The 27,345-nt window shown below is 46.7% G+C and overlaps 1 protein-coding gene across 1 annotated transcript in view; it reads right to left on the bottom strand.

Moving 5' to 3' along the window:
* Positions 1–9,519, bottom strand: part of LOC138370560 (mucin-4-like) — a 10,272-nt gene extending 753 nt beyond the window's left edge. Inside the window, exons 1-3 of the mRNA XM_069334947.1 lie at positions 9,488–9,519; positions 4,797–4,968; positions 15–2,774 (exon numbers count right to left, since the gene is read on the bottom strand). Of these exons, the coding sequence (XP_069191048.1) occupies positions 15–2,774; positions 4,797–4,968; positions 9,488–9,519 (2,964 nt within the window). The remainder of the gene's footprint in view (positions 1–14; positions 2,775–4,796; positions 4,969–9,487) is intronic.
* Between the last annotated feature and the right edge of the window lie 17,826 nt (positions 9,520–27,345).

Genomic DNA, 27,345 nt, shown 5'->3' with positions numbered 1-27,345 from the left:
CTGGGGCAGTAGACGTCTGTGGCTGGCTTCTGGGGCAGTAGACGTCTGTGGCTGGCTTCTGGGGCAGTAGACGTCTGTGGCTGGCTTCTGGGGCAGTAGACGTCTGTGGCTGGCTTCTGGGGCAGTAGACGTCTGTGGCTGGCTTCTGGGGCAGTAGACGTCTGTGGCTGGCTTCTGGGGCAGTAGACGTCTGTGGCTGGCTTCTGGGCAGTAGACGTCTGTGGCTGGCTTCTGGGGCAGTAGACGTCTGTGGCTGGCTTCTGGGCAGTAGACGTCTGTGGCTGGCTTCTGGGGCAGTAGACGTCTGTGGCTGGCTTCTGGGGCAGTAGACGTCTGTGGCTGACTTCTGGGGCAGTAGACGTCTGTGGCTGACTTCTGGGGCAGTAGACGTCTGTGGCTGGCTTCTGGGGCAGTAAACGTCTGTGGCTGTGGCTGGCTTCTGGGGCAGTAGACGTCTGTGGCTGGCTTCTGGGGCAGTAAACGTCTGTGGCTGTGGCTGGCTTCTGGGGCAGTAAACGTCTGTGGCTGTGGCTGGCTTCTGGGGCAGTAAACGTCTGTGGCTGTGGCTGGCTTCTGGGGCAGTAAACGTCTGTGGCTGTGGCTGGCTTCTGGGGCAGTAAACGTCTGTGGCTGTGGCTGGCTTCTGGGGCAGTAAACGTCTGTGGCTGTGGCTGGCTTCTGGGGCAGTAAACGTCTGTGGCTGTGGCTGGCTTCTGGGGCAGTAAACGTCTGTAACTGACTTCTGGGGGCAGTAGACGTCTGTGGCTGACTTCTGGGGGCAGTAGACGTCTGTGGCTGACGTCTGGGGGCAGTAGACGTCTGTGGCTGACTTCTGGGGGCAGTAGACGTCTGTGGCTGACTTCTGGGGGCAGTAGACGTCTGTGGCTGACTTCTGGGGCAGTAGACGTCTGTGGCTGACTTCTGGGGCAGTGGACGTCTGTGGCTGACTTCTGGGGCAGTGGACGTCTGTGGCTGACTTCTGGGGGCAGTAGACGTCTGTGGCTGACTTCTGGGGCAGTAGACGTCTGTGGCTGACTTCTGGGGCAGTGGACGTCTGTGGCTGACTTCTGGGGCAGTGGACGTCTGTGGCTTACTTCTGGGGGCAGTAGACGTCTGTGGCTGACTTCTGGGGGCAGTAGACGTCTGTGGCTGGCTTCCGGGGCAGTAGACGTCTGTGGCTGGCTTCCGGGGCAGTAGACGTCTGTGGCTGGCTTCCGGGGCAGTAGACGTCTGTGGCTGGCTTCTGGGGCAGTAGACGTCTGTGGCTGGCTTCTGGGGCAGTAGACGTCTGTGGCTGGCTTCTGGGGCAGTAGACGTCTGTGGCTGGCTTCTGGGGCAGTAGACGTCTGTGGCTGGCTTCTGGGGCAGTAGACGTCTGTGGCTGGCTTCTGGGGCAGTAGACGTCTGTGGCTGGCTTCTGGGGCAGTAGACGTCTGTGGCTGGCTTCTGGGGCAGTAGACGTCTGTGGCTGGCTTCTGGGGCAGTAGACGTGTGTGGCTGGCTTCTGGGGCAGTAGACGTCTGTGGCTGACTTCTGGGGCAGTAGACGTCTGTGGCTGGCTTCTGGGGCAGTAGACGTCTGTGGCTGGCTTCTGGGGCAGTAGACGTCTGTGGCTGGCTTCTGGGGCAGTAGACATCTGTGGCTGGCTTCTGGGGCAGTAGACGTCTGTGGATGGCTTCTGGGGCAGTAGACGTCTGTGGCTGGCTTCTGGGGCAGTAGACGTCTGTGGCTGGCTTCTGGGGCAGTAGACGTCTGTGGCTGGCTTCTGGGGCAGTAGACGTCTGTGGCTGGCTTCTGGGGCAGTAGACGTCTGTGGCTGGCTTCTGGGGCAGTAGACGTCTGTGGCTGGCTTCTGGGGCAGTAGACGTCTGTGGCTGGCTTCTGGAGCAGTTGACGTCTGTGGCTGGCTTCTGGGGCAGTAGACGTCTGTGGCTGGCTTCTGGGGCAGAAGACGTCTGTGGCTGGCTTCTGGGGCAGTAGACGTCTGTGGCTGACTTCTGGGGCAGTAGACGTCTGTGGCTGGCTTCTGGGGCAGTAGACGTCTGTGGCTGGCTTCTGGGGCAGTAGACGTCTGTGGCTGGCTTCTGGGGCAGTAGACGTCTGTGGCTGGCTTCTGGGGCAGTAGACGTCTGTGGCTGACTTCTGGGGCAGTAGACGTCTGTGGCTGACTTCTGGGGCAGTAGACGTCTGTGGCTGGCTTCTGGGGCAGTAGACGTCTGTGGCTGGCTTCTGGGGCAGTAGACGTCTGTGGCTGGCTTCTGGGGCAGTAAACGTCTGTGGCTGGCTTCTGGGGCAGTAAACGTCTGTGGCTGTGGCTGGCTTCTGGGGCAGTAAACGTCTGTGGCTGACTTCTGGGGGCAGTAGACGTCTGTGGCTGACTTCTGGGGGCAGTAGACGTCTGTGGCTGACGTCTGGGGGCAGTAGACGTCTGTGGCTGACTTCTGGGGGCAGTAGACGTCTGTGGCTGACTTCTGGGGGCAGTAGACGTCTGTGGCTGGCTTCTGGGGCAGTAAACGTCTGTGGCTGACTTCTGGGGGCAGTAAACGTCTGTGGCTGTGGCTGGCTTCTGGGGCAGTAAACGTCTGTGGCTGACTTCTGGGGGCAGTAGACGTCTGTGGCTGACTTCTGGGGGCAGTAGACGTCTGTGGCTGGCTTCTGGGTGCAGTAGACGTCTGTGGCTGGCTTCTGGGGGCAGTAGACGTCTGTGGCTGGCTTCTGGGGGCAGTAGACGTCTGTGGCTGGCTTCTGGGGCAGTAGACGTCTGTGGCTGACTTCTGGGGCAGTAAATAACCGAAGTAAACCTCCAGAAAGAGGTTACATGGGACAAACCACGATTGTTCTTGCTTACAAAACAACCACATCAATGTAGGATTGTAGTGAACAATATTAAATAATGTGGAGCGGCATTACAACACGACTCAAGTGTCAAGAGATTCGAACAGAACTTGATCTATTTATTGAAATGAAGTCACAACTGGCCAATGAGTTTTAAGAATGACAAACGCTAATATATAGCAAAACTGCCACACCCTTAGATAAATAATGCAGGATTATATACAGTGGATAAAGGAGATGTTTGAATTACAGATAAACTGTGTACTGAGAAAACAATACCATTGGACGTGGTTACGTTTCAGGTCTTTAGAAGTCTTCAACACTATGGTTCGATGTTCTATTAAAAAATAAGGTTAGCTGTTTATTCCAGCATGTTTGAGGACTAGTAGTGACAAATTGGAAAATGTTGAGAGCATAGAAACATTGGAACATATGACTATAAGTTATTTCTCTAGGCCTGTTGGGCCATGTAAAGCACCTAATTATTACCACCCAAATTCATTCATTTATGAGATCACAACACGAAAATAAACGAAACTGCAAAAGGCGGGGACCTTAACATACAAAAATAGAAATCATATGAACCTCTTTATGAGGAGAAGAATTTGTTATGTATTGAGATGGAAAGAATGAGGAGACTGCACAGAAATATTCGTGATCACTAGAGGGCATCTTGAGGTTATCTTGAGATCTTTTCGGGGCTTAGTGTTCCTGCGGCCCGGTCCTCGACCAGGCCTCCTTTGTGTTACACTCCCAGGGGAAGCAGCCCGTAGCAGCTTTCTAAATCCCAGGTACCTATTTACTGTTAACTAATAGGAGCAAGCGCTGGCCACTCAGCAAGACAGTCTTGGTGCAGAGGCACATGTAACTGTTGCCATATTAAATGACTATACTTCTCCATTTCCAACAATTTCTTCTTCTCCTTTTATTTTCAGTTAAAATTTATTATTTTATCTTTGTTATCTTGAATTTCCAGCTTTATTAATACTGTAGTTTCTTCTACTCTCCGCGGACGTCTTAAATATTCTTGACAAAGTTTCTTGGTCACAACCTTCATTCATCTCTCGCCTCTCCTTTAATAAGTTTCTTGCTGTGAGGAGTTAGAACACCTGTTAGCTTAAATGTGTGGTGGAGAGTGCACACCTCCATGTTGTAACTCCTCACTGAGTGCACGGGTCGAGTGCACCAAGGCTGTGTTCCTTGGTGCACGTGTCACCTATTATGACACGTAGGTATGTCTTGTAGGACATCTGGAGAGTGTGTGTGTCATCAGCTGTCATGTAACACCACGATGGCCGTCGCGGCGTGTACAGTAAGGAAGATACAGCCAATGTAATGTGTATTACAGAAGAAACTCTAAGGATGCAAATATGCAGTTATAGAGAGATGTGGGAGTGGAGAGAACTTGCGGTCTCAAGAGGGTCAGTTTCCTCAACCGTTTTGTAAACACCGCGCCTCTTCCAGTGACGTCAGAGCCTCAACTACCCGTGGGCAGGCCTCTGGTTGGTTAAGGCACTGTGTGCCTACCCTCTGATTGGTTCATTCAAAAGACAAGGGGGAGACAGTGTATTCACCTAGTTGTCTTTGCGGGGGTTGAGCTTAGCTCTTTCGGTCCGCCTCTCAACTGTCAATCAACTGTTTTACTAACTACTACTATTTTCCCCACACACCACACACACTCACGCCCCAGGAAGCAGCCCGTGACAGCTGACTAACTCCCATTTACCTATTTACTGCTAGGTAACAGGAGCATTCAGGGTGAAAGAAACTTTGCCCATTTGTTTCTGCCTGGGGCGGGAATCGAACCCGTGCCACAGAATTACCCTGCGCGCCATCCACAAGGCTACCAGGCCCCCCCTGGTAGTGTGTGTGTGTGTGTGTGTGTGTGTGTGTGTGTGTGTGTGTGTGTGTGTGTGTGTGTGTGTGTGTGTGTGTGAGGCCGCCAGTGTGGGCGGACTCACGTTCTCCAAGACGTTCTGAAGTTGTCGCTCGTCCTTGTCGAACGTGAAAGATTTGTGCTGTCGGCCAGTAGCACAGGTCTCTCTTAACGCGACGTTAAGCAGCCTCTCGTCAAGCCAGTGAACGTAGTTCATTGTTTTGGTTGCTGTTTGACATGTTTTGACAGCTGGCAAGCTGTCAGTGTGATACAGTCAGTAACGTAATTCATCTTAATTGATTAACTGTCCGTGTGACAGTAATCAATGTAATTACTCAATGGTTGTTTAACTGTCTTTGTGGCAGAGTATTTGCTGTGAAGAATTACTGTTTTGATTGATTAGCTGTCTAAGTGACATTGTAATTAACGTAAATTATATTTAATTGATTACTGTCTAGATGACAGTAATTAATATAATTAATAAACGTAATTAAGTAATTGTTTATATAGATTTCATTGATTGTAATCAATTGTTCTTGTCTGTGTGATAGAACTTTTACGTAACTGGTTAATTGTCATTTTATTGAATGTTTATTGAGCTCACAAAAGCGTCTTTTGTGTCAACACCTTTCATAATAATAATAATAATTTTTATTTAGGTAAGGTACATACATAAAGAGATTTTACAAAGTTTGTTGGCTTAATAGATAGAGCTAGTACATACAATGCCTGAAGCCACTAGTACACAAAGCGTTTCGGGCAGGGAAATATATACTGCCCTTTACCACTGGCTGCCACAACCTACTTCTCACAATCTTACATTTAATTTGTGTCGGCTACTGGATTCGAACCTAATCATAGCCCAAACACTGTATACTAAATTTCGGTGTGAGAATCCAGTAACTACCCTCACGATTGCTACAAGTAATTGAGGAGTCAAAGTCCTAGTGATTTAGAGTATCAGGTAACTGGACTCTGGAGTTTACTCTCGCCTGTATCTCAGTTGGAAGTATACATCTCACCTCTGGTACTCTACGTGTTGGCTCTTGTGCAGCCATGCTCAACTGTAGTGTACTCTCACTCTTGCATCTCTCTCTTATGTCTTCCCTCGTAACTCTCTTCTGCGTCTCCCCTACATCTCTCTCTCTCTCTTCTGCGTCTTCCCTACATATCTCTTCTGTCTTCCACCCACCCCTACATCTCTCTCTTCTGTCTTCCACCCACCCCTACATCTCTCTCTTCTGTCTTCCCCCCCCCCCCCTACATCTCTCTCCTGCGTCTCTCCTACATCTCTCTCTCACATCTCCCCCCCCCCCCACGTCTCTCTTCTGCGTCTCCCCTTCATCTCTCTCTCTCTCTCTCTCTCTCTCTCTCTCTCTCTCTCTCTCTCTCTCTCTCTCTCTCTCTCCTGTGTCTCCCCTACATGTCTCTCACGCATTTCCCTTCACGTCTCTCTTCTGTCTCCCCTTACATATTTCTCCCTTATCTCCACTATATATCATGGTAATAATGGAGCTCGACAGGCAGGAGTGAGGGGGCCGGGAGCGATCACCCGCCGGCTCCCTGCCCCTAAACACGTGGTCTGATAGGCTCGTAAAACAACTCGACAAATCCAAATGGCTTGCAAATAAAATTGGTCGTTCAGGGCCAACTGGTCATTAACGTCAGGCGGTGAGGCAGCAGTTAGGTGAAATGGGTTCACCTTGGAGGCGCTGCTCAGGATATACTGCAACGTCTCAGAATGATGGTTTAATTTTTGGAGGTTCAGATTGGAGACTTAAAGGAATGCCGTGCGGACTAAAATACACTTTATCGTTGGTAGTTTAACTCGGAGGACGATATTCATTCAGTATATATGGTAAGGATTCATTCATGTGAATCATGACGGGAGCCGGTCGGCCGAGCGGACAGCACGCTGGACTTGTGATCCTGTGGTCCCAGGTTCGATCCTGGGCGCCGGCGAGAAACAATGGGGAGTTTCTTTCACCCTATGCCCTTGTTACCTAGCAGTAAAATAGGTACCTGGGTGTTAGTCAGCTGTCACGGGCTGCTTCCTGGGGGTGGAGGCATGGTCGAGGACCGGGCCGCGGGGATACTAAAGCCCCGAAATCATCTCAAGATAACCTCAAGATGTGGTTCTTACCTTAAATCAGCAGGAGTTTTTCAATTATTTATTGATTTTCGCAGAAAATGTTCAGCACTTGCATAACATTTATCTTGAAAGTTAGCCACGTTGGCAATGCTAGCCGCGGGAACAGGAGGTACGAGAGAGCCTTCTAACTTTATCTGTCCAGGATAAATGCACAGCTTTTGTTGTAGTTTTTGTACTCATGTTCCAAGCAGATAACTTCGGAAATGTATGGCAAGTTATATAGTACGGGAATCTCATTCACTAGTACAATTTTGTCCCTGTAGGATCTAAGACCCTGGGCCCCTGGGGGGAAAAATGTCAAGAGCTTCCTCAAGGGTTTTGGTTCCAGGCTCTATTATATTATATATATATATATATATATATATATATATATATATATATATATATATATATATATATATATATATATATATATATATATGTCGTACCTAGTAGCCAGAACTCACTTTTCAGCCTACAATGCAAGGCCTGATTTGCCTAATAAGCCAAGTTTTCATGAATAAATATATTTTCTCTAATTTTTTTCTTATGAAATGATAAAGCTACCCATTTCATTATGTAAGAGGTCAATTTTTTTGTATTGGAGTTAAAATTAACGTAGATATATGACCGAACCTAACCAACCCTACCTAACCTAACCTAACCTATCTCTATAGGTTAGGTTAGGTAGCCGAAAAAGTTAGGTTAGGTTAGGTAGGTTAGGTAGTCGAAAAGCAATTAATTCATGAAAACGTGGCTTATTAGGCAAATCGGGCCTTGCATAGTAGGCTCAGAAGTGAGTTCTGGCTAGTAGGTACGACATATATATATATATATATATATATATATATATATATATATATATATATATATATATATATATATATATATATCAGAATGCATATTATATGTGGTAACCAGAATAAACAGTGACACTACACACACAATAATTCTCATCAATATGTCATGGAGGCCGACACGGGAATATCTCTCATTAATATTTACAACTCCAAACTACATTTTTTGTTTACGTTGATCCCTCGCACAGGTCAAATAATTTATTGTCACTCGTCATGAATGTAAATATATCGTGGACAGTTTAGCAAGATGCTCTCCCAATACAATAATGATATTTTTTTTATAATTTTAGGTACAGAGGGATATTGATTGAAACCTGCAAACGTAGAAAAGGTTCAGGGGGTGAATTACATTTCATTTCTTCATTTACATTTCTTCATTACATTTCATTCTTCATTTCTTCATTTCGATCATCAAAGCTCTCGATCCCTATTAATAAGGATCTCATGGCAAAAACAAATATGCAAAAAATGTTTCAAATAAGGCAGAGAGAATACTGCGATTTATTTCTAAAAGAGTTAAGTAGATATCTAATTGCCTTAATTCTAATAGTAAATGCCCTGAAAGTTACAAGTGGAGTGTTGTCAATGCCTATGCCAACCGCGCCTTCACAAACAGCTCCAGGTGGAAGCAGGTTGACGAGGAACCCGGTAAAGGCAGGTCCTGGTCAATAATGGATACTCTAAGAGTCCAAGGGTGTGTCGAGGAAGTCATCAAAAGGGAGGTGAGCCGCCATGCAACCTCTGACCAGACAACAGTACACCATCGGTTGCGACTATTAAAATATTTTACAGGAACGTTTTCTCAAAGACTTACAAATCGGAAAAGAAGGTGCTGAAAAACATTACTATTGATAGAAATGTGACCCCCTACTGACACGAACCAGAAGATTGAATTAATAATATACTATATGAGCAAGAAGACACCAAATAAAACCTCTTGAAAGAGACGAATGTCGTCTATGGTTTCACTTGCCTATTTGGAGACAGCCAGCCCTAACGAACTCAATATATAGGCAGGATAACAACATTCCTTTTGTGGCGCTTAAAAATACACAAACAGCAAGGGCCCTATCAAGGAATATATAATCTCTACATAACCAGATCATCACCAGAGATTACCTTACAAACAACACCAAAATAATCGACAGATACAGTGACAACAGAAGACTGGACGTCGGTGAGGCACAATACATGAAACAAACAAAGCCATCTATCAACAGCACACTAGCACCAACTTACACTCTACCAACTTTCTGAACACGACGAAACATACAATATACTACTCCAGCTATCTTGGAAACATTTTAGAGAATACATCTTCAGAAGGATCCTTCTGAAGATATATTGATTATTACGAAAGTACTTTAAGGAATTTCCTGTTTAATTTTCCTTCGACGTCAGGCATTGAGATATACTTGTATGAAAATCATTTTGGGGCAATTGAGTGATTTGAACCCGCATTCTAGTGATCGACCCGACCACACACTGTAGACCACACGCTGTGTGGTCGGGTCGACTGTAAAACCAAGATTGAGCTCCAGTTCGGGGTCTCTAGAACCTCCTAGGGAATTTAATAGAGTTCCAGGTTGGTTGACCTGTGTACCATCGTGGCTGAGTCGGCTAAGGCAGCGATTTCACCACATACCTACAGCCCCCTCTCCCCTCCTGTTCCCCCTCTTCTCTCCTCCCCCCTCTTCCCTCCTTTCGCCCATCTCTTCCTACCTCTCGATCCCTTTCCCTCTTCCTGCCGTTTCATTATCCCCTTGTCCCTTCCCCCACACTCACCTTATCTTCCACTGTCCCACCTTTCCATTCATCTTCTACTCTCCCCCTCATCTTACATCTTTACTATATACTGTCTTCATCTGTGCCCCAAATAAATTTCCCCTGTTCCTCCTCTTACACTATCTCCTCTTTTCCATGATCCCCCACTTCATTCGTCCCCTCTTACTACCACTCTTCTTCCCCCTCCTCTTTCCCCTCTCTCTTCTCTCAGAAAATGTATTATTTCACGCCCTCGCCACACCTCACCCCTTCTTTCCATCTCTCATTCCTCTTCCCACCCCTCTATATACCCCATATTCCCCCCCACTATACAAAATCTTCACAACACAATCTTCAAAGCACTCGGTCTTCAACACAAACGATCTTCAATGCACTTGATCTTCAATGCACTTGATCTTCAATGCACTTGATCTTCAACGCAAATGATCTTCAACGCACTCGATCTTCAACGCACTCGATCTTCAACGCACTCCATCTTCAACGCAAACGATCTTCAACGCAAACGATCTTCAACGCAAACGATCTTCAACGCAAACGATCTTCAACGCAAACGATCTTCAACGCAAACGATCTTCAACGCAAACGATCTTCAACGCAAACGATCTTCAACGCAAACGATCTTCAACGCAAACGATCTTCAACGCAAACGATCTTCAACGCAAACGATCTTCAACGCAAACGATCTTCAACGCAAACGATCTTCAACGCAAACGATCTTCAACGCAAACGATCTTCAACGCACTCGATCTTCAACGCACTCGATCTTCAACGCACTCGATCTTCACAACACACGCCCTTCACCTGAGCTAAGACCGAGTCTTGAACACGATTTAGCCTTCTGGTGAGACACAAGGCAACTGGAAGCAGAAATTCCTTGTTATTACGGTTCTCTCGTGGTCCTTAAGGGCCGCTCACTACTTATGGTCCCTTCCTGGAGACCATCTGCCATCATGACAAGTTTGGCGGAATTTCTGCTATCGATATCCGATTGTCCAAATGTATACTACAGAGATATACAGAAATGCATTCAGATATACGAGAGAGGCTTGCCTTTGGTTAACGTCTCCAAGTCTTCATAAGTTGATAATTATGAAAAAAGGCACCAAAAATAAAATATATGTCAATATGTTCTTATAATGCCATTTGCTTTTGTTATTCCCGTCCTTTTCTGAAATAAAATGGATTTGGTAACATATAGATAGCGTTCAGTTAATGGGAAGATGTTGTCTCCCCTCAAGCAGCACAGATGCCGGAAGGTGACTATATATACATTAGCGTTTCCCCTCTGGAGGGCAACTTTTATACTCAGTAACACAAAGCTTAGAATCCAGTTCTCAGGGGAAGCTCCTGAAGGGTTGTTCTAAGGAGGCTAAGGGGTTGTTATCCTATAGACACATTTGTATTTAAATTAAGGTCAACTCCATTTTACATATTAAACTTTTGTCTGCTTCACCATTGGTTGCCTGCGCCAGCTTTTTTTGTTTTGACCAACACTGCAAGACAAGTAGCTGACAACCTGAGTGGGTTTCACTTTTGCCCCACACATCTTAATTATTACCTGTAATTCTTAAGGGTTTTAATAAGATTCTATCGAGGCGACAAGCAGGATTAATTTCGTTGTTTTGTCTGCTAAATGTGCGATACTCATACATAATGCGACGTTTCTGCATAGCTTATGTAGTTACCTGGGTCGGTCTACACATACATAATTTATGATTTTTATATATATATATATAAGAGTTCGTACATTCTTGTACAGCCACTATCACACATATTAGGCAAGAAAGAGAAGGGTGGGCCGACTGCATTTTCTTTGACTGTCAGAAAGCGTTTGACACAGTACCTCACAAAAGGCTGTTACAAAAGTTGGAGTAACAGGCAGCAGTAAAAGGCAAGATGCTCTAGTGGATAAGGGAGTATCTAACAGGAAACAGCGATTAACTGTGAGGGGGGGAGGCATCAGAGTGGCAAGATATCACCAGCGGGGTTCCACAGGGTTCTGTACTTGGACCCATTCTGTTTCTAATATATGTAAACGACCTTCCAGAGGGTATAGACTCATTCCTCTCAATGTTTGCTGATGATACAAAAATTATGAGAAGAATCAAAACAGATGAAGATAGACAGAGACTACAGGACGACCTGGACAAACTGGTGGAATGGTCTAGAAAATGGCTACTAAAGTTCAATTCAGGAAAGTGTAAAGTACTGAAATTAGGCGAAGGGAGCAGAAAGCTGAATAAAATGTACCATCGGAGAGGTGATATCCTGCAAGATTCAAATAGAGAGAAAGATCTGGGGGTTGATATCAAACCGAACCTGTCCCCAGAGGCCTACATCAAAAGGATATCATCAGCGGCATATGCTAGACTGGCCAACATAAGAACTGCCTTTAGAAACTTGTGTAAGAAATCGTTCAGGACCCTGCATACCACTTATGTAAGGCCAATCCTAGAGTATGCAGTTCCAGCCTGGAGTCCATACCTAGTTAAACACAAGACGAAGTTAGAAAAGATTCAGAGGTATGCCACCAGACTGGTCCCGAAACTGAGAGGTATGAGCTACGAGGAAAGGCTAAGGGAGATGAACCTCACATCCCTGGAAAACAGAAGAGTAAGGGGAGGCATGATAACCACCTACAAAATTATCATGGGAATTGACAGGGTGGACAAAGATAAACTCTTTAGCACGGGTGGAACAAGAACAAGGGAACACAGGTGAAAGCTTAGTACCCAGATGAGCCACAGAGATATAAGAAAGAATTTTTTCAACGTCAGAGTAGTTAAGAAATGGAATGCATTAAGTAGTGATGTGGTGGAGGCTGACTCCATACACAGTTTCAAATGTAGATATCATAGAGCCCAGTAGGCTCAGGAATTTGTACACCAGTTGACTGACAGTTGAGAGGCGGGACCAAAGAGCCAGAGCTCAACCACCGCAAACACAACTAGGCGAGTACAACTAGATGAGTACATAGCATTTCGTTTTGGGCAAGTCCTTAATCCAATGTTCCCTGGATACGACCCGCCAAATCGTTTAAAAACCAGGTACCCATTTTACTGTTGAGTAAACAGGCTACAGTTAAGGATTGACGCCCAATAAATCCTCTCCGGCCACGATACGAACCCCAAGACAAAGTGCTCTCGAAACGCCAGGCGAGTGTCTTAACCACTACACCACGGGGACTGCTGAACTGCCATACTTCGTAACGACTTCAAGCTTTCCGTTATGGACTGGTTGTGGGTTGGCATACCAAGTTACTGCTTGAAGCATTGCGTCATGGACTGGTAGTGGTTGTCTTATCTTTTGTAATAACTGGGTTCTTATAAAGGACATAAAATTGTTCCCTGCATTTGTCCATGTTGAGTTACCCAAAAAGCTAACAACTAGACAACGACACGTTAGTGAGCGAGATAGTAACACGAATAATCTCTTCCACTATGATAGCGTAATCTAGGGTTAGGTCGTCGTCCTGCACAAACCGATGTTCGCTAGAGGGGTGTAGAATGCTAGGGAGTCCTATATCAATATTTATTGAATGCCCAGTTCTTTACACCAGCTCTACCCTTGAGCTGGTGTAAAGAACCACTAAGTGAATAAGAGTATAGAGAGTCATATATGAGAGTAGTATCGAGAAAAGGATTTGATTAAAATAATTTGTAACTTAAATTCACATTACGCAAAGTAAATTAATAATATTACACACGGTTGCTTTACGTTAAGGGGGCATATCAATGTAAAATTAAAAGTGGTTCAATTTGTTTATAAATTTTTTTATGAAATGGTTATAGAAAGGGCTGCAGCTGGTCCAAGTTTCATCATCACACCCTAAACAGAAAAGGAGAAAAAAATTAAACAACGAATTATGCAATGAATTTTCAAATAGTTTCAGGGAACACATGTGTTAACTAAAATCATTTCTATAACACTCAGATAATAAATTAAGCACATAATAAAGGATTCTAGTGATCAGTTTTATCAAAAAAGTATTTAGTGCAATAATATAATTTTTCAAAGTTACCCTTCTAAAAAAATATGCAATATATGATATTTATAAATTTTTATAAAATCAACAAATAGACTTTGGACTAAAATGTCTACTAGATTCTGTAGAAGCGCAAACGCTACATATAAGGTGTAATTTGCATGTAAATTGATTAATAAATGAAAGCTCTGAAGTAATTTGAAGGTGTAAATTACTTTCCAGAGTAAAATAAAGATCCAAGTTCGGCCACCTGTAGCTGAGCTTGACTTCGACAGATTTCGTTCATAATTGGCACCGTTGCAGATAGGCTTCCATTGAGCAAGGTGTGCAAGTTTCATGCAAATCCCTTGATAACAAACGAGAAAAAAATATTGGCCAAAGAAAAAAAAAAAAAAAAAAAATTAATATAAATATATTGCACATACATATTACAATTATTACAAGAGTTTGTGCTTCTACAGCACATAGTAGACATTTTAGTTGACACATGTGTTCCCTGAGATTATTTGAGAATGTTGAACATTCGTTGCATAATACGTTGTGTATTTTTTTTCTCCTTTTCTGTTTAGGGTGTGATGGTGAAACTTGGACCTGTTGCAGCCCTTTCAATAACCATTTCATAAAAAAATTTATAAGCAAATTGAACAACTTTTAATTTATAACGATTTAGAATGATATGCCCCCTTAAGAGTATCATGTCCACAAAAGCTAAACAGGGAACTTGTCTCCAAGTTCCCTGTTAGGCCACTTGTAGGGCCAACAAAGTGAACTAACTTAACAATCGTGTTAGCTCGCTTTAGCACAGGCAAACACAACAGTAATCGACTGGTATTCAATGGCACACTTTTATTTTATATTTACATACGAAGTATGCTACATAAATACCATAAAAACAAATACAAAAAGAAACCAAAACCAAAAGTACAAGTTACAAAGGAACAAAACAATAATCCCTAAACCATACCCACACAAATACATGATAACACATAAATACAAAAGTACATAGCAACTGGTTCAAACAAAAAAACATTCACAAGTCAGCCCAAAATGAACACAAAAGCATCACACATTACAAACAATACAAATGAACAATCAAAAAGCCTGAAGCACTCACAACAAAACAGCAATCGAAACACATCAATATGCCAAAGGCAAAGGACATACGTACGAAGACAACACCAACACATATTTATGCAGATAATCCTTCTCCGGAAACCGCAAACAGTACGCCTCCCAAACAAAACGTTCATCTTCTTGAAGACGACCGCCAGACTTCCCCGAGGGCGCTTCATAAAATCAGAACACCAGAGATGAAAGCTTTCACGCTGGGCACCCACACAGTGGATGAGCACCAGGGAACCGGCCGCACCTGGACCCCCAGACTGGGTCCAGGCTCCTCACAGCAACCGATACGGCGCCCCCCGACGAGGCAACTAACCCCCATTCCCTCCCTGGAAGGGAACTGCAACATGGGGGGGGGGGGAACGATACAACAGGGCTCAAATTCGCAATGGAACGCTGGGCACTGGGCACAGGCGCAGAGCCCCCTCGTCGACTATCTTAAGAACTACCATGAGTTCATGGGCCACATCATCTTCCACAGTGGGAGGGGGGCCACTACCTCCCACTCTGGGAAGCCCACATCAGGAGGCAAAGAGAGAGACACAGGAACCAACACAAAGCTCCTCACACCAGCACCCGCATCCATTGCATGGATATCCGCCATCACCACCTCTGAGATCAATGGAACCTCACCAGTCACAACCCTCACTATCGGAAAACACACAGCTCCCTAGATCCCCTACGTCCACCCAGGCCAAAAGGCCATCGAGGGCCAAAACAGATGAAGGACGCCGCAAGCACTTAGGGTCAAGGCACAGGTCATCCGAGTTCTCCACCGCCACAGACTCCGACTCCTGAGCAATGCAGGGAGTCAGCGATCTAGTATGGACTCGCCTGGGGGGTCGGCCCAAACACAATAGAGGGGTCACCCCACACTCCATTGGCATGGTAGGCAAAAGAGGTGAACGAGCCGAGACGTGATGCATAGGAGAACTAGGCACAACAGCCGCAGAAGTGGGAGGCGGGAAAAGGGTGACCCATCGAACGACACCCACACTGACAGCGCTCACAGCAGCCGATGAAGATGCAGACGACGATGGCACGTCACCCGGCGTCCTATTCTCACTAGCTGCAGCTTCACTATGTCCACACACACCATCCATGGGAACACCCACACCCTCCGGAGCCTCTTCAACAATCAGTGGGGGGAAATCCTCCTCGTGGAATATATTAACGTGGTGGATGGCGCTCACAGAGCACCTTGCAGTCATATTCCCTTACAACCCACAACAGAAACCAGTCCGTGGCTCCCGGGCATAATAAACACAGGCGTAGTACGCCATCAGCCTGACAGAGGAAGTCAGAACGTAGCTTCATCTCCAGTGTCCGGATGCTACTGAGGACGCCCTTCAAGGAACCGGAGGAGATAACATTCATCCTCACATTCACTACCTTTCCAAACTGCCTAAAGTACCTCCTTAACAAGTCCTCAGGGAATTCAATAGGGGACACCAGGTACACTGACGTAGGTGGAAGCGCCACTGTGGTCGGAGATAACAACTTTCCAGCAGCACCCGGCAACTGAAAAGTAAACCCTTCAAATCGTCGCAGAAACATCCGGTAGTCGTCGCCAGTGGAGAGCTTCACCACCACCCTATGCTTCGTTAACAGTGTCACACCACACACGGCACCCACGTTGATACCCAGCACATCAAATAACGTCTGTTCCACTGTAGATTAATCCACATTACCGAGAAATACTCCAAGCCAACTAACCGAGCCCTCAGGGGTGACAAGCACTGGCCCCTACCAGAAACAACAAGTAAATTTTTTACAAATTGCTGGGGGCCAAAAACTCGGCCCCCCAACTAAAATGCAAATGTCGTCCAGTGCTTTCCGGCAGAGCAGAAGCCAGCCGCCCACTACGGTTGAGGGCACACCAGGAGCCCACCAAGACCCGCCAACTGCCGGCACCTCTCGGCTAAGCCGGGGCCGGACACCGTCACCCCACTGGGAGAACCAGCCAGAAAACGTTCAAAATCTATCAACAATCCTATGACCCTAGGCAATGTGCGCGTCAGGCATCGTAGCAATTCAGGCCGTTGAATATGGATGCCAAATGACAGTATCAATCCAAAATCGCGAAACAGACGGTGATCCGGCGGCTCCCAGGAGGAGCAGGGGCCAGATTCGCGAAACCGTTACGCAAGTACTTACGAATGTGTACATCTCTCTTCAATCTTTGACTGCTTTGGTTACATTTATAACACAGTTTACAAGCATAAAAACAAATCAGTCAACTTGTTATTGTTATAAACAGACTCCTGGTGCTTCGGTGCTTATTAACTTTTTTTTTTTTTTTTGAGATATATACAAGAGTTGTTACATTCTTGTACAGCCACTAGTACGTGTAGCGTTTCGGGCAGGTCCCTGGAATACGATCCCCGCCGCGAAGAATCGTGTTTTCATCCAAGTACACATTTTACTGTTGCGTTAAACAGAGGCTACAGTTAAGGAATTGCGCCCAGTAAATCCTCCCCGGCCAGGATACGAACCCATGACAGCGCTCGCGGAACGCCAGCCGAGTGTCCTACCACTACACCACGGAGACTGTTTAATAATTATAAACAATGCTGCCAAAGATTGAGAAAAGATGTACATGTTCGTAAGTGCTTGCGTAACTGCTTCGTGAATCTGGCCCATGGTGTTTAAACGCAGCCTATCCTCGACTCAAGTCCACAAAACGTCCTCCATTATGCGGTTCATTAACACAAACCGTAGTCACGTGGGTGGAATACTTTGACACTGTAAATCAGTCTAAGTCCTGTCTGATATACATATATGAAGATGTCACGATCTTCCCATTGACAACACACACTCGCACATTATATATATATATATATATATATATATATATATATATATATATATATATATATATATATATATATATATATATAACCGTAATGAGACTTGCTGGAATGATATAACCGTAATGAGACTTGCTGGAATGATGATGGCCCAGATAAATTGAGACAAAGACTGTCTGTTGCATCTTTCTACGACTTAACCTCACGTTGATCATATAATGTTTTCTATCACTTTCTATGAAGTTCCTCTATTCTCCCATTGTAATGAGAAAGCGACTTTGGGTTTCTGAAGGACGCAAGTTAGAACATGCAATTAGCTTGTCCCAACTTGTTGTTAGTACAGTGATAGAGTATGCTGCTGGCAATGCCTTGGTCGCAGGTTCGCGTCACCTCATAGCTCTAGTGGATTTTCTCCTACGCGATTAACGGTAGAGAACTTCATCCTTGAGTCCAGAGACGTTCGTTTTGTCCGAATCAAGTGGCGTCTCGTCACTGGACTCAGTACACAGAATGGCGTTCATTCCCCAGCCTTGTGGGGTGATGAGCTCCCGCCTTTGTGTAGCATTCCCATATATGCACACACTAATGAGATGACAGATCTCATAACTGAGTCAATTACAGATCAGCTTCTGTGACTGTGTGGGCAGAGTGGAAATTTTCCAAATGGGTCTTTGGTTGGCACCAGGCACAGCCTGGTTGATCAGTCCAGCAACCAGGAGGCCTGGTCGACGACCAGGCCGCGGGGACGCTAAGCCCCGGAAGCACCTAAAGGTAACCTCAAGGATAAGAAGTCAAGAATACAATCTTCCCGAAGCTTGAGAATGCATCTACGTGACCTGACGCTTGTGACCTGACCTGGCTGGTGGTTTCAGGTCAGAGAGATAAGTGACCTTACACCTCAGCCAACCTTTCTCTTGCTATATCTCTTGACAGCTGATTTTCTGACTCTTGTAAAATCATCCAAATACGACGTACAAGGCCATCGTGGCGTCGTTGAGCTGCTCACATTTGTCTATGCAACGAAAGTAAACACCAAATTCCTAGTTCAGGCAAAGCAGTTTGAGGACTTTGCGCAGGAGTGCCCACGCGACCTGTGCACTGTGTGCACTCAGAAACGAATCCACTCCTGTGCTCTATCGTGCCCATTGCATATCAACGCAATGTGAATTCCACAACTCTCACACCTTTTAGCTGCTTGAAATGTGGCGTCACGGGCTTGAAATGTTGGATATCTTACCTTTCAACTGAAACAAGAAAAATGTGGAAAATTAGATCTCTCAGTTCGAACACTCGTAGCATCAACAGAAGATTGAATGATCTTCAATCATTCCGTCCGTTAGCAGACGTTAGATGAAGTCTCGCTCAAACTGCATGGTCGATTCCTAGGAATGAACACTAGGTAACTAAATATGAAAATGATAGATTTAACACTTACAGTGCAATATGGCCGGCCTTCTATGCAAATCAGTTAATTGCACATGTTTCCAGCAACAATGATATAATTGCTCTACAGGAACCGTACACGTCTATCATAATAGACAAAATCCCACTGTCATTGTCGTTTCTTCACTTTCTGATTTGAGGTTATCATACCTTCAGTCACGTTATTGTGACTCATCGTCTGCATCGCGTACTTGTAAAGTGCCTGAACTCATTGTTCATAGTAGACTCATGTTCCGTATACAGGGACCACTGTCACCACAACTATTTGGATTTATGCCTGGGTTCAGAACACAACACTGTTTTAATGAATACTTCGCTCATTTTCTAACTTCCTCCCAGTATCGATCTAGCTGCAGCCTTTGGCAATGTAAACAGGGAAATCATACTAGAGCAGCTTGTTGAACTAGGAATTCATGGTAAATGATAGAAATGAATAAAGGGTTATGTCTATAAGCTCTTTATCCATTTTGATTAATTGTGTTAAATGTAAAGATAGTAAACACTTTGAACTTTTAACTCCAGAAAGAGCAGTCCTCAGCCCCTTGTTGTTCAATATTATAATGCATAAACTTATTAAAGATCTTCCAACTAATAAGGAAGACACGGTCATCTGCTGATGATATATGTTTACAGGCTGCCTCCGAGCCTAGAATGTCAGTTCTGCTCGATGCTTTTGCTACCAGGGCTGAGGAATGTGGCCTCCTTATCTCTATACAGAAAACTTGTGCTCTCATCCCATGCGGTATTCCACCTCTCAGTTTCCATATAGATGTGCGTGTACTTGAGAACTGTGGGGCATATAAACCCGTCCTCCTAATAAAACATCTTATTTTGACGTATACTTTACCTAAGATCAAAAATCATCGTACTAGAATATAATAGAGGCTCTCGAATTTTACATACTGTCCCGTTTTCTAATTTAGGGTCCTCTGGTACGTTAGGATAAGGGCACTTAGTACGACAGTATCTTGACGTAAGGAAATCTTAGGAGTACAGGCTATAAAGATACCTTGATGTCCCCATTAACGACCCGGGGTGCCTTTCTTCTCTCAAGAGAATCTGGGAGAGATTAAAGCCCTTGAGGGTCTTTGTTGGTGTCAATCATGGAATTAACGTGAGACTTGCTAGAAAGTTCTATGTATCATTTATACGCTCTGTGATTGACTACAATGTGAAATCTGCTGATGATTGTAGTCTACAATCAGCAGATTTCCTAGAATTAATCAAAACTACTCAGCCCGATGGAATAATTGCTTCCCTGGACGTCGAATCCCTATTTACCAACGTCCCAGTCGACACAGCCATAGGAATGATACTGGACAGAGTATACAGAGACGAGAGCACCCCTAAATTAGACATACCTGAGCCACACTTGAAGAGGCTTCTCGAGGCATGTACAAGGGAAGCTCCTTTCATCAGTCCGAGAGGGGACATGTATCTACAAATAGACGGAGTAGCAATGGGCTCCCCCTTAGGAGTGATATTCGCTAATTTTTACATGGGAACCACCGAAGATAGAGTCTTCAGTAGTAGACAAAAACCAACTGTATATTGCCGTTATGTAGATGACATATTCGTCATAGTAAAAGACTCAGATGAACTAATTGATCTAAAAAGCCATCTAGAGAGAGAGTCACTACTCCGCTTTACACATGAAAATAGCGAAAATAACAGTCTGCCATTCTTAGATGTACTAATAACAAAAACAGGAACCTCTTTATGCACCAGTGTATATACAAAACCTACCAACATAAGATTATGCCTGAATGGCAGAAGTGAGTGCCCCCAAAGACACAAAACCAGTGTTCGCAATGCTTATATTCGTCGAGCGCCTACACACTGCTCCGAATAAAGCAATGTAAGTAGAGAGTTTGAAAGAATAACTCAGGAACTGGTGAACAACGGATATAGCAACGCGGAAATAAACACAGCCATAAGAAGACACCTGGACCGATGGTACAAGTAAGTAAGTAAGTAATTATCAAAAGAAGGCACCAAACTGGGAAGGCTATGTAGCACCATCAAATACGCAAAATAATCAGAGGGCGCTAAATATCACCAAGGATGCCAATATGAGAACAAAAACGCATAAGGCGAACGATATCAAAAGTATCTGAGTCACCAAGAATTCTATCGAGGGACAGGTGACCACGAGGGGCGGTCAGAAAGCAAGACACATGCTCGTCCTGGAAGTCAGGACATTCAAGAAGGACATGCACGACCGTAAGAGGGACAATGCAACTAGGACAATAAGGAGCAGGGCGGCGCTCCATCAAGTGACCATGGGTTAAGCGAGTATGGCCAATACGCAACCTCGCCAGAGCTGTTTCCCACCGCCGGTTACGGTGGAAGGAGGACGGCCACGAGGAAACACAACATTTAAGAGTACGTAGCTTGTTACTAGTAACAGACAACCAAGAAGCCTGCCAACGGGTAAGGACTGAGGAATGGATAACCGGGTAAAAGTCGGAATACGGAATGCCTTTACGAGAGATGGAGAGATGGGACAAGAGCGGACAGCTTCCTTGGCGGCAGCATCCGCACGCTCATTTAAAGACACACCAATATGGCTGGGAACCCAACAAAACTCAACTGACTTAAATTTACTGTGAACGAGAAACAGCCAATGCTGGATCTTGACAACTACTGGATGAACCGGATTAAAGGACCCGAGAGCCATGAGGGCACTACGAGCGTCAACAACAACTACAAAGAAAGACTGACAACGAGAAAGCAGGAGACGCAGAGCATAGAGAATAGCATAAAGTTCCGCTGTAAAGATGCTAGTCTCCGGAGGCAAGCGACACATATAAGTGCGATCAGGAAAAACAACAGAGTAGCCAACACCGTCCGCTGACTTAGACTCATCGGTGAAGACAGAAACGGAGCGGGAGTGAGAAGAAAAGTGCTCGAGGAAAAGGCGTTTTAGAACCGTAGGAGGGTTAAAAGCTTTAGTGATACGGGTCAAGGATGTACAAAACCGCGGAAGAGGGACCATCCACGGGGGCAAAGAAGGGACAACACGAGGAGAAACATCGGAAATACGAACGGAAAGAGAATCCTGTAGGCGAGATAACCGGACAGAAAGAGGGAGGTGGTGAAGAGGAACAGGAACCGCAGGAGGGGTAAAAGTTAAAGCACGACAGAGGCGAGAGGAAGGATGTTGCAAGGACCGCGCAAGATAGCGAAGACAGTAGCGATCACTGCAGTCCTGGAGAGACAGGAAGCCAGTGTCAACATACAAGCTAAGGATGGGAGTTGAACGAAAGGCACCAGAACTGAGGCGCAACCCAGTATGGTGCAAAGCATCAAGACGGCGAAGAGTAGAAGGAGAAGCAGACGAGTAAGCAGGGCAACCATAATCGAGCTTAGACAGGACGAGAGAGGAATGTAAAGCAAGGAGAGTGCGCCTATCTGCCCCCCAAGAAGTATGGGACAAGACCCAAAGGAGGGTAAGGGCCATAGAGCACTCAACACGGAGGTAAGAGATATGGGGAGACCAAGACAAACGAGTGTCAAGGAATAACCCCAAAAGTTTCGCGGAATCTTTGTATTCAAGGGGATGACCATAAAGTGACAAAGAGGGACGAAGAACAACCCGTTTCCGCGTAAAAGTCATGGCACAAGTCTTAGAAGTAGAGAACTTGTAGCCATGATCCGTGGCCCAAGACAACATGGCATCAATTGAAAGTTGAAGCCGGCGTTGAAGGAGAGGCGAATCATCACCCTGACAACAAAGGGTAAGATCATCGACATAGAGAGCGGAGAAGACACCAGAAGGAAGAGAGGAAAGAAGACCATTGAGGGCAACCAGAAAAAGAGTAGTGCTCAGAACACTACCCTGGGGCACACCTTCGTATTGCTGAAAAGAGGGAGAGAGAGCGGTACCAAGGCGCACCCGAAAGGAACGACGAGAGAGGAAGCTGCGGAGAAAGAGAGGGAGATGACCACGAAGGCCAAAAGAATGAAGTTGAGATAGGATATGATAACGCCAAGTGGTGTCGTAAGCCTTTTCCAGGTCAAAAAGGACGGCAACAACGGAGGTCTTCGCAGCAAAAGCAGTACGAATATAGACCTCCATGTTCACCAGGACATCTGTCGTGCTGCGGCACTTGCGGAAACCAAATTGAGAAGGGGAGAGGAGGTGATGGTGTTCCAGGAACCACATCAGACGAACGTTAACCATACGTTCAAAGAGTTTGCAGACACAACTTGTGAGAGCAATAGGGCGAAAGTCCTTAGGGGAAGTACCCAGAGACCCCGGTTTGCGAACAGGGAGGACAACGGCATCGAGCCAGTCCTCAGGGACTGACGACGACTCCCAGATCCGATTATACAGACTCAGTAAATACTGAGACGTGCTCGGAGGGAGATGGCGAAGCATCTCATAATGAATACCATCGGAGCCCGCCGCCGTAGAACCGCAGAGGGCCAGGGCAGAACGAAGTTCAGAGAGAGAGAAGGGATCATTATATGGAAGCTGAAGATGAGTGCAGAAATCTAAAGGACGAGACTCAAAGACAGGTTTACGAAGAAGGAAAGATTGGGGAAGATGAAGACCAGAGCTAACAGAAGAAAAGTGGGAACCCAGTTCGGAAGCGACCTGCAACGGGTCCGCCACAAGAGTATCATGGAGGTGAAGGACCGGTGAAACATCGGGAGCGAACTTACCTGCTATCTTGCGGATACGCTTCCAGATCTGGGCCAGAGGGGTTTCGGACGTAATTGTTGAGACATAAGATGCCCAACATTCACGTTTAGCCGTACGGATGGCCCTACGGGCCACCGCACTCGCTTTCCGAAAGAAAAGAAAAGAATCTGTTGTCTGCCTACGGCGGTGCCTCTTCCAGGCTGCACGCTGACAGCGGACAGCCCGAGCACAGTTCGCATTCCACCAGGGAACGCACTTCCGTGGACCCCGAGAGGAAGAGCGAGGAATAGAGTGGAGGGCAGCGTTGAAGACAGTGTCATGAAAAAGGAGGAGAGCGCGAGAGAGAGGCAGAAGGAAGAGGTCAGAGAGAGCAGCACTGAGGGTAAATAGGGTCCAGTCTGCCTTAGCAAACTGCCACCTAGGGAAAGAGAGGGAAGGGCGAAAAGAGAAAAAGGAAACAAGGATGGGGAAATGATCACTTCCAAGGAGGTCATCAAGAACCTGCCACGTGAAATCTAAGTAAAGAGAAGAAGAGCAGAGAGAAAGATCAAGACAAGAAAGGGTGCGAGTCCGAGAGTCCAAATGAGTGGGCTCACCAGAATTCAGAAGAGACAGGGAAGAAGAGAGGAGAAACGGCTCAAGGAGGCGACCCCGGGTATTCGTCAGAACGTCACCCCAAAGAGAATGACGACAATTGAAGTCACCCAGCAGGAGCACAGGCTCCGGCAAGGAGTCTAGGAGGTGTCTCAAATCAGGAAGAGAGAGCAGGACACTCGGGGGGAGATAAATAGAACAAACTGTGTACCATTTCCCCACAAAGATACGAGCAGCAGAACAATGGAGAGGCGAAGGAAAAAGTAAAGGAACAAAGGGAACATCAGCACGAATCAAGAGAGCAGAAGAATTAGAAGCCCCAGCAATGGCTGGGGGGGGGGGGAGAGAAAGGAATAGCCACGAAAACGACCAGGACGAGCGCCAAGCTTTGGCTCCTGGAGACAGACACAAAGGGGCGAAAACCGCGAAATCAGAAGTTGGAGTTCGAGGAAATTGGCGTAATTACCTCGAACGTTCCATTGAAGAATGGACAACGACAAGAAAAGAAAGGACAAACACAGAGAACAAGGAAGAAACAAAGGCGAAAGAGCAACAGAGCACGTTAAAGAATATCAGGGTCAGCAAAGTCAGGGTTAGGGGGCATGGGTAAACTGAGCAAAGACGGAGGGAAGGAAACGGGAGAACAGATCAGAGGTGGACGGGCGGGGTCTGGAGGAGGAGGAAGAGGAGGAGACAACGGAGAGGAGCAGTCAAGGACAGCAGCAGGAAGAGGGGGAGTAGAAAGAGGGGAGCGCACCCCAGCAAGAGCAGCAAACGAAAGGGAAGCAGGGGCCAAAGAAACCTCCATAGCAGGAACAGGGGGCGCAATCACTGAAACGGGAGGGGAAGGAGCAACAGAGCCAGAAGTAGGAGCTGAGGAAGAAAGCAAAGCCTTCTTACCCGCCGGGGAAGAGGAAGGAGAGGAGTCAGGCTTACGCTTCTGACGTAAAGAGACCGGTGTCCCAGCAACTACGTACCGGGCAAAGGATTCCAGTGTCTCAACAGGAGAAGCCGAATGAGAGCACACACGACGGCCGTTAGGAAAGCGATGGACATCCGCCCGCACCGACAGGCGGTGGGGAGAGCCGATAGATGGAGGAAGAGGATGGGAAGGAGGATCGGAGGGGGACGAGGAAGAAGACACAGGAGACATGACAGACCGGGTTGAAAGAAGGGGAACCCCAGACAGAGGACCAGGAGGGGGACCCCTCGGGAGAGAACTCAAAGGAACAGAGGAGGGGGCAGTGGGCGTATCAGGGTCCAAGGCCCGGAAACGGTTGAGAGTCTGAGGAAGGGGGGAAGGACGAGGAGAGGAAGAGCGCAACACGCGAGCATAAGAGATGTTAGTATAAGGCGGGAGCCGGCGAACCTGGCGCCTCGCCTCAGGAAAAGATAAACGCTCCAGGCGCTTCAGGTTAAGGACGGCCGCCTCAAGCTTGTAATGGACACAGGCAAGGGAGAAGGTAGGATGGGCCTCACCGCAGTTGAGGCAGCGAGCTTGAGGAGAAGTGCACTCCGACTTAGAGTGACCTCCACTCCCACACAAAGGACAGAGAGAGACAGTCCCAGAGCAGCGGAGGGCGCCATGCCCAAACCTCCAGCACTTGTTACAAAATCGAGGAGAAGGAATATACTCCTGGACAGAGCACCTAGCACCAGCAAGAATGACAGAGGATGGAAGGGTCCTACCATCAAAGGTGATCTTCACAACGCGAAGGGGTTGACGGCGACGACCACGAGGGGGACGAGTAAACGAGTCAACCTGGAGGACAGAATGGCCTTGGGCATCAAGGATATGCCGAATATCATCGTGGCAATCCTGCAGATTCCGAACACCGGTTGCAACATGGGGTGGTAGGAGAATAGTGCCAACACTGGCATTCATCTGAACGTTCTTGGAGACCCGAACAGGGATATCGCCAAGGCAAGATAAGGCAGCCAAGCGGGAAGCCGCATCCTGAGAAGGAGCAGCAACGACACGTGTACCGAGACAAGTGGGGTTGAAAGTAACAGACGCATCCACGGAATCTACAAGATGCCGATGGAGGGAGAAATCGTCAGGAGGCGCAGAATCAAGAGGGAGGAGATCAAAGTATTTGGCCCATGAAGCAGGACCAAACAAGGCCTGATACGCATCAGCACGGGAAGGAATCGAGCGAGTGCAGTTGGGGCGCGAACGGCGTTGAGAACCCCTAGAGAGAGAGGGGTCAAAAGGCGCAGTAGTCACAACGAAAGACTTAGCCACACCAGGGGACGAAGTGGTCACCACCGGCGGCTGGAGGCTCGACCCAACCACAGAGGAGGGAGGGGAGCTGGGGGAAGAAGTCAGGACGGTCAAAGGAGGAGCAAGGTCGGGGCCCAACGCAGCGGGAGCTACAGAGCCTGGTCTTCCAATACAGGCCGACTCAGGGGTTTGGTCGCCCACCCCACGAGCCTGAGAGGGTACAACGGAAACATTCAACGACATAGAGACGATAAGTGACAAATTCATCCACGAATGTGCCCCCATACCCACCATGGAGCCACAATTAGAGGCAGGACACCCAACAGGAAGCTATCGCCAATCATGCCGGGGCCCCCTAGGGGTGCGTCGTGAGTATACGCCCCACAAACGCCACCTTAAGAACCGTCAGTCCGTCGAGATCGGGTTCAGCGACGAAAGGGGGATTGACAATAAAAGGTTCCCCTCGCTCGAGACGTTGGGTACTACAGTTCTACGGGTGCAAGAGTATGCCTCCTCAAGCACCCGGGCGTCAAAATAGAAGAAGTCCAAAGAAATAATCCAAAACAAGCAAAAGGTCGGCAGGAAACGACAAGCAGATAGGAGAAGAGAGGGGAGAAAAACGAAACATAAGGAAAAGGAAAAGCAATCCGGCACAATTGGAGAAGACAGCAGCAGGAGTGCAAGGCCAGAAAAGGACAGAGGACTGCCCAACGGAGCATCACACTCCGGCAACCGTCCACCAAGCCCCCTCACGACGCCAACGGGCCGGATGGGGAGGGGGCCGATGGTACAAGCCTGAACCTAGTACAGAAACCACAACACCTCCAATAAAATTATATTACAAATCAACTATGCACAGTGAACATAAAAAAGAAGAAACAATAATGAAGGAAATAATTCGTAAAGGAATAAAAAGCCCTTTCCTAACCAAAACATAGACCTGATCATATTCTATAAAACAAAGAAGACTACCGACCTCCTTATTAAAAACAGCCCGAAGCTGACAGAGAACCCTCAACGGCAGTCAAA

The sequence above is a fragment of the Procambarus clarkii genome, chromosome 32 (genome assembly GCF_040958095.1).
Source record: "Procambarus clarkii isolate CNS0578487 chromosome 32, FALCON_Pclarkii_2.0, whole genome shotgun sequence".
Classification (NCBI taxonomy): Eukaryota; Metazoa; Arthropoda; class Malacostraca; order Decapoda; family Cambaridae; genus Procambarus; species Procambarus clarkii.
The sequence above is the reverse complement of the archived record's forward strand: the minus strand, read 5'-3'. Positions and strand labels throughout refer to the sequence as shown.